Genomic DNA, 8,609 nt, shown 5'->3' on the forward strand with positions numbered 1-8,609 from the left:
GATGAGGAAGCTGACAGAGAGACATTAGTTTGATATTTTACAGAGAGCTGCTTTATATATTCAGTTCAACAACACTCCTGTGAGGAAAATACATTCAGGGGTTATAACTTTAAATAATAAAGAATAAAAATCATTATTAAGAGACTCAAACTCCTCCTTGTCAGGTGACAGAGAAAGTGAAACTATTCCAGCAGGATCTGTTTTGTTATATGAGGAAGTAAACTACATGAAGAGAGAAAAGCACAGTGAGTATCACGAGTTCACAATTATCTTTGATAGCCAAACTCAATCCAGACTGATTTAAAGTGAAGTACAGCAGCAGGATCAGATATTCTGAAAGTAGTTAAAATGACATTAGGAGATAAAACACAGAGTCTGTAAATCGTCTGATTCCAGCTTTACTTTCATTTTAACACAGTGCTCGTCTGAACTTGTTCTGCAGTTTGTGAATAATGTGATTCTGTGTAAATAATATCAGGATGAAATAGTTTTTCATGTGTGCAGGTCATTACTGAGGACTGACTGATGAGACAGAGCTGGATTTGAGAAAATTAACTGCTGAGATGATTCATAACTCACTCTGTGTATCAACATCTGTATCTGCTTTTAGATGAAACCATGGCCTCCAGAATGAATCTCTCTGAAGAACATCACACACAGATAAAGACAGTCAAGAGGTGAGAAAACTGAATATGTTTCACATTTTTAATGTTCAGAAACAATAAATGCATGCTACAATAACACGATTTCAACCGTGCCCCTCAGATCTTTGAGTCAAGTGGATTTTGAATGCAGCTTCCAAAAGACACAAATAGCTGATTAATATATGTTTGTCTCTGATAAACGATCACACCGGTGTGATTAGATGTTCGGTGCTAAATTCAAATCTGTGTTTGCTCAACTTCACTGTCTGGCACGGAGCCAGAGACTGCTGTGTTTTTAGCTCCAGCACTGCGCATTATAACCAATCACACATGATTCTGTTGAGCTCATGAGTACAATGACCAATAAGAGGCATTCAGATGAGTGTTTTATTCAGTGTGAGCGCTCCCTGAATGAATTCTGCTCTCTGACCATTTCTCTCATCAGAAACAACAAAGTGCAGATGTGCGTAAGATGTGAGCAAGATATTCATTTAAAATTAAATTAGTGCTTGAATTAGACTAAAGTCAATGATAATGTTCTTTGATAATGTAAACGGAGAGTCTATTTACACTAATTCTCCAGCATCGTGTGATTGGCTCTGTGAAGATTATAAAAAGCTGCTATGGGGTTGAACCCGTCTTTTGCTATGGACCAGCAGCTCCAGTGGCGCAGATGCTAAATCACTTATGGGAGGATTTTTGACGCGATCGACTAGACTTTTCTCCCTTTTCAAATCTCATATCACATCGTAAAGGCATTAATTTTTAATAAAAATGAAAGAAATAACCCAAAAGTTGAAAATACAGTATCGGGTAGGTAGGGTTAGGGTAGGTGTAGGGAGGGCTTTATTGTATCAATAAGGTGGCATCCATTTAATAATCTGAATTAAAATGATAATTTACACTCAATACGTTATTATTGCATACTGGTTTATAATGTAATACAATACTGAAGTGCAGATAATTGCCACTATTTTGCAACAAGTAGTATAAATAGCAGAAAATCCTGCTATTGTAACATAATGTAAATATAATCTATAGCTATTTAGTGTAGATAAAATCCATTGCTATTTGAAGGTAAGAGAAATGACTGCAGTTTGAAGTGAGGAGGGCCTATAATCAGTCCAGGGCACCTCTGCGTCATCATCCGTCCCTGCACCAGTGTCTCTGTATTGCTCTATTTTATTCTATAATGCATGAATGAAGAGGGCACATGGGCCAGATCCTTTTATTGATAGAAAATAATACTTTCATCTTTTAACTCTCAAGACACAACACAGTCCTCCATGAAAAAAATATGTACATCGGTTGCAGATATTTCTATGTTCTTTCAACATAATTGATCTGCGTTTATGTTCCCTAACTCCGTGTAGAGCTCAGATCCATCCACAGCGAGAGACTAAATGGTGATGGGTGCGAATCAGTTTCCTTCACAAAGGAGCGGGTTTCTGAAGAACTCATAACTACTTTATTTATCTTCAACATGACCAATTCTATATGATTGAACATCCTTACAGAATAAATACATGCTACATGATTCAAATATGTTTAGATGAAGAACATAAATTAATCATGTAGGAAATATGAAATGCATATTTAAGAATTCAACAACCTCCCCATCGCCATTTTTCAGTGAAAGATGAACATTAAAGGGAGTTTGAAACAGTAAAGGTGTTTCTGTCAGAGCAGTGTGAGATTTTCAGAAACAGTTTGTATTGCTGTTGTGTTTCAGTCTGTGTGAGAATGACTCTCCTGAACCCAGCTGTGTGTCCATCAAGAGTGACGCGTCAATGGATCATCCACTGCATTTCAGCTCGGGAGAATCATCTGCTGATCTGAGGTGCTGTTTAGTTTACAGTATCAGAAATATATATAAGATATTCATTAATTTACTGATCTGTATTAAATACATTCATACATATTTACAAAAACATTCAATATTTGTTTAACTACAGTCAAAAACATGAAGGACCAGAATCACATTCAGCAAAGAACAACTTAGACTCCATTTTCAAGGTTGGTTTTGTGTGAGTGTGAGTGTATGTGTGTGTGTGTATATGTGTGTGTGTGTGGGCGTGTGTGCATGTTTATGTGGTTTATGAGGACACAAATTTGTATAATGACATGGGTATGACAGAGGTATTACAATATGAAGGTGGTTTATGAGGACACTGCCTATGTCCCCGTAATTCAAAAGGCTTAAAAAACATACTAAATTGCTAACTAAGCAAGTCAAAAGGCATCAGTGACAAGGAACCCAAACAAGACCAGGCTCAGTCAGGAAACAGTCTCCTCTGACCAAACCAATGAACATGGTGTGATTATTCCAGGCTGCATCACAAGTCAGATTGTGGATTGATACCATTAAGAATATTTCATACAACTTAAAAAGTTTTCATTCAGTCTAAAAATTGACCCTGCTCTTATGCAGCAGACAGATTAGGCCTCCATTCAAAAACTAAACATGGATACACATTTTACGGCTTTCTCTTATCTAAAGTGTTTTCTGTGTCAGAGCTTCCTAAACAGCAGTGTTACCACAAAATAAATATTATTAATAATTCAGATTGCACATATTGAATTGTCTTAGCAGGTGCTATAACAGCGTGCTCAGTTTGATTCACACACAAATGATTCATTTGAATGGTTAAGTGAATCAAATCAGAGAGTCACTCGTATAGATATCTATGGCGCCAGCAGCGGAGTCGACTCCTATGATTCAATAGCAATCACTCGTTGAAAAAGACGATCGAATTAATTCTAGAAAACAAAATGGAATTTAACTCATTAATTTAATTAGCTAACATTATCGTGCACTGGATACAGCTCGTCAGTTTTTTTATATTTAAAAAACACCCTGTTTTTCTAAAGAGAGCGCGCTTAACAGTTAGGTCTGTAACTTACTCATCAACACTCAATATATTCGGGACCGAACGGTTTTTCTGACGCTATGTTATCATCGCAAACCTCCTAATAGAAACCATCTAAAAACTATACTCTTCCGTGGCATTTAAAACATCAAACAACACGCGACTGAATATTAAATAAATTAAATAACTTACCTTTTGCAGCTGAAGTGTTCCTCTTGAGATCTGTGCCCGCCGAAATCTCCTCAGGATTAACCTCCAGGTCTTTCTCTCAGGCGCGGATCTCCTTCATTCTAGCAGCGGCCCGTCAGAGCCCGAGTCGGGCGAAGGAGATACACACAACTACACCGAGTGTAGACCTGTAGAGTGTAGTACAACAGCTTTCAGCCGAGATCGGCCCAGATAGAAGAAGCCGTCTGTCAGCCAGAAGTGTTTTGTAGAGTCGGCGTGGCTCTGGTCCATTATCTTCTCACCGATGCCGAGACTGAGCCGACAGTGCCGCATTTCAGACAGAATCGGCCCGAGTGCGCTTGCTGTCTGCGAAGTGAAGTACAAAGCCTTGTTTACATCACAGATAATAGTTTATTAACCAAATGTTACATGGCAAAAAATGGAAACATTTGGATGTTGAATGAGAGAGGCTTGTGAGCCCAATGCCGTTTAGTTTCGCTTTAATTCATTCATTTCAGCTTGACGTTGTATTATAATGAATGCCACTATAGCCTCATTTGTGTTTTACTTCATAGTTTAATATAACATTTTATAGCTACTATTTTTTTCATTCTTGTTTTGTAATAGCGTTAAATTTAAAGGGTTTCTTGTGGATTAAGGAGAACTAAATAATCTATATAGTGTTTATAATGTTTATGAATGTTTCGTTCAATTTACTGGTATTTAATATACATATAAATTAATGCTATTGTTTGCAATTATAAGGTTAAATGAGTTATAAGGGTTTTATTTTTTGGAGTAAAATCAATTTCTCTTTCATGAGATTTCTTCCTCTTTTTGGCGGGTTATGTTTCTCCGTGTCGTAAACTCTAGGGGCAAGGTTTCAATCTAGCAAACAGCCAATCCAGTCAAACTCCCTCTTTTAACCTCAGTATCTGTGGACGCTGATGTCTGAGCAAACAGTGGAAGTTATTAGCAGCTGTGATATAATTCAGTGATGTTTAGTATTCATGCCTTTGACTAAACAAAATAATATTCACTATTTCAGGAGCTTGAGCAGAACATCATCTCTGTGATGAAGAGTGAGCTGAAAGGTTTTAAGAGACTACTGAGTCCAGATTACCCAGAATGCTCTGAAAGAGACCATTATGCTGACGAGGGTCATATCAGAGTCAGAGAGGGGCTTCTGAAGATCACACTGTTCATCCTGAGGAAGATGAACCAGACAGACCTCGCTAACACACTACAGACCAGTAAGAGCTCTGGATCAGCTGATTATAGCCTGTGTTTTTATTATGAACCTTCTGTCTCTGAATCTCATGACACAATCTAATATCTAACATATCAAACCTAAAAATACATTTCTAAAATATTGCTCTGCCAATAACAAGAATTATTTCCTTTGCTCAGAACTGATGCCTGTGTATCAACAAAAACTCAGATCCAGACTACAGGATAAATATCAGAGAATCAATGAAGGACTGTCCAATCATGGAGACTCAACACGTCTGAATGAGATCTACACAGAGCTCTACATCACAGAGGGAGGCAGTGGAGAGGTCAATAATGAACATGAGGTGAGACAGATTGAGACAGTGTCCAGGAGACCAGAGACACAGGAGACACCAATCAACTGCAATGACATATTTAAACCCTCACCTGGACAAGACAAACCCATCAGAACTGTGCTGACTAAAGGAGTCGCTGGAATTGGAAAAACAGTCTCTGTGCAGAAGTTCATTCTGGACTGGGCTGAAGGAAAAGCCAATCAGGATGTTCATGTCATATTTCCACTTCCTTTCAGGGAGCTGAATCTGATACAGAAGAATCTCAGTCTTGTGGATCTTCTAAACCACCTTCACACAGAAACCAGAGAATTTAAGTCAGCAGATTATGAAGACTACAAAGTCATGTTCATATTTGATGGTCTGGATGAGTGTCGACTGCGTCTAGATTTCCAAAACAATCGGAGCTTGTCTGATGTGACAGAATCAGCCTCAGTGGATGTGCTGCTGACCAACCTCATCAAGGGCAATCTACTTCCTTCTGCTCTCCTCTGGATCACCTCTCGACCAGCAGCAGCCAATCAGATCCCTCCTGAGTGTGTCCACCAGGTCACAGAGGTACGAGGATTCAACGACCCTCAGAAGGAGGAATATTTCAGGAAGAGAATAAATGATCCGAGTCTGGCTGATAGGATCGTCACACACATCCGATCATCAAGAAGTCTGTTCATCATGTGTCACGTCCCAGTCTTCTGCTGGATTTCAGCCGCTGTTCTGGAGAGGATGATGGGTAAAGCAGAGAGAGCAGAGATCCCCAAGACTCTCACACAAATGTTCACACACTTCCTGATCTTTCAGACCAAACTGAAGACACAGAAGTATGATGGGAAATATGACCTTGATCCTGATCAGGCTAGAAAGACTATTCTGTCTCTAGGAAAACTGGCTTTTGAACAGCTGGAAAAAGGGAACCTGATCTTCTATGAAGAGGACCTGAAAGAGAGCGGCATTGATGTCAGAGAAGTGTCAGTGTACTCAGGAGTTTGTACCCAGATCTTCAGAGAGGAGTCTGGACTGCAGCTGGGGAAGGTGTACAGCTTTGTTCATCTGAGTATTCAGGAGTTTCTTGCTGCTTTATTCAAGCTGCTGTCCTTTTCTGAACAAAACACAGGACTGAGGAATGAGTTCAGATCAACAATGACCAGTTTACTGAAGAGAGAAGTGGACAAGGCCTTACAGAGTGAGAACGGACACTGGGACCTTTTCCTCCGGTTCCTTCTAGGTCTCTCACTAGAGTCTAATCAGACTCTCTTACAAGGCCTCCTGAGAAAGACAGTAAGCAGCTCTCAGATCAATCAGGAAACAGCTGAATGCATCAAACAGAAGATCAGGGAGAATCCCTCTCCAGAGAAATCCATCAATCTGTTCCACTGTCTGAATGAACTGAATGATCGTTCACTGGAGCAGGAGGTACACACATACCTGAGCAGAACAGATGACCGTCGTCTCTCTGGAGTCTCTCTGTCTGCTGCTCAGTGGTCGGCTCTGGTGTTTGTGCTGCTGAACTCAGAAGAAGAGCTGGATGAGTTTAATCTGAGTAAATATGATCGATCAGAAGAATGTCTCCTGAGGCTGCTGCCAGTGATCAAAGCATCTAGAAAGATTGAGTGAGTATTTTACAGTGTCTTTGTTTTATTGACTTTATTGTGAACAGTAGGCCTGTGTTTCTCTACACTGTTTCTGTATATTTTGAGGTCTTTCTTATTTGACACACTCAGCTAACATCACAGAGCGCTCTACTAATGACCTGAAGTGTTGAATCAAGTGTGTTTGATAAGAGAGATTCATCCAAACTGTGCAAAGATGAGCTGCCTCCAGGAACAGGGTTGTGACTCTCTGATATTACAAATACTGGATTAGAATAAAAAAAAGTGTGTGTGAGATAGTGTGATTGTGTGTGTGTGTGTGTGTGAGTGTGTGTGTGTGTGTGTGTGTGTGTGAGATAGTGTGATTGTGTGTGTGTGTGTGTGTGTGTGTGTGTGTGTGTGTGTGAGATAGTGTGATTGTGTGTGTGTGTGTGTGTGTGTGTGTGTGTGTGTGTGTGAGATAGTGTGATTGTGTGTGTGTGTGTGTGTGTGTGTGTGTGAGATAGTGTGATTGTGTGTGTGTGTGTGTGTGTGTGTGTGTGTGTGTGTGAGATAGTGTGATTGTGTGTGTGTGTGTGTGTGTGTGTGTGTGTGTGTGTGTGAGATAGTGTGATTGTGTGTGTGTGTGTGTGTGTGTGTGTGTGTGTGTGTGTGAGATAGTGTGATTGTGTGTGTGTGTGTGTGTGTGTGTGTGTGAGATAGTGTGATTGTGTGTGTGTGTGTGTGTGTGTGTGTGTGTGTGTGTGTGTGTGTGAGATAGTGTGATTGTGTGTGTGTGTGTGTGTGTGTGTGTGTGTGTGTGTGTGTGTGTGTGTGTGTGTGTGAAAGTGACAGTTGAGATTCAAATTCATGAACATTCCGTCATTGTAAATCTATGGGATTTTTTTGCTTGATTTTTTCGTCTGCTGTGTGAACATCGTAGGTCCGATCAGTTAGAAAAGATACAGCACTCCTCTCCTCAATGATCCGGTCGATTTGACACCTTGTTCATGTGTCTGTGACAAACAGTGAATTAACTTAATCTTTTTTTTTCCTGTATTTTCTCTGCAGTCTTTCCTGGTGCAGGATTACAGAGAAAGGCTGGTCTGCTCTGAGTTCAGCTCTGGAGGATCCACGCTGTAAACTACAGAAACTACAGTAAGTTATTATATTATTAAACACAAAAACTGTGTGAAAATATTGTCAAACAAAAACATTTAATGTTAAAGGGATAGTTCACCCAAAAATTAAAACTGTCTTCACTTTAATTATCAAGTCATTTCCAAACAGTGTGACTGTATTCTGTGAAACATAAGAGAAGATATTTTGAGAAATGTTGTTGTCCACACAATGGAAAGCATTGATTCCAAAACTTTGGTTGTCAACAATGTCCAAAATATGATCTATTGTGTTTCACAGAAGAAAGAAGGTCATACAGGTCAGGAACGACATGCAGGGAAGTACATTATGACACTTTATATTTTTGGGTGAGCGTTTAAGAATCAAAATGTAAATGATCAAACACAATGATTATACTGAATGTGCTCAAGACTAATGTATGTTTGTATAAACCAGGGGTGCCCAACAGGTCGATCGTGAAGGCAATGCTGGTAGATCACGCTTTAGGTCAGTGGTTCTCAGCCGGGGGGCGCGAGATAACTTAAAACTAAAATATAATATATTCACTAATGTTATGACTAATATGTTAAATAATGTAAATATATAAATAAAAGCACCACCTCTCTAGGTATTCTGTGATGTTCTGTGTTTCGGAGCAGCAGACCGTTTCTCATCTGT

At 39.5% G+C, this 8,609-nt stretch overlaps 1 protein-coding gene across 6 annotated transcripts in view; it reads left to right on the forward strand.

The window, feature by feature from the left end:
- LOC306874642 (NLR family CARD domain-containing protein 3-like) overlaps positions 1-8,609 on the forward strand; it is a 183,660-nt gene continuing 175,051 nt past the window's right edge. Inside the window, exons 1-8 of one of the 6 annotated variants that reach the window (XM_079424805.1) lie at positions 1-245; positions 611-677; positions 1,090-1,149; positions 2,377-2,484; positions 2,600-2,660; positions 4,731-4,935; positions 5,093-6,854; positions 7,884-7,970. In XM_079424805.1, coding sequence (XP_079280931.1) covers positions 227-245; positions 611-677; positions 1,090-1,149; positions 2,377-2,484; positions 2,600-2,660; positions 4,731-4,935; positions 5,093-6,854; positions 7,884-7,970 — 2,369 coding nt within the window. In that variant the 5' untranslated portion in view covers positions 1-226. Of the gene's footprint in view, positions 246-504; positions 678-1,089; positions 1,150-2,376; positions 2,485-2,599; positions 2,661-4,730; positions 4,936-5,092; positions 6,855-7,883; positions 7,971-8,609 lie in introns of all 6 variants that reach the window. The other 5 variants (XM_079424798.1, XM_079424806.1, XM_079424797.1 and 2 more) reach the window with 5 other exon arrangements.

This window comes from Barbus barbus (assembly GCF_936440315.1).
Source record: "Barbus barbus genome assembly, chromosome: 9".
Taxonomy (NCBI): Eukaryota; Metazoa; Chordata; class Actinopteri; order Cypriniformes; family Cyprinidae; genus Barbus; species Barbus barbus.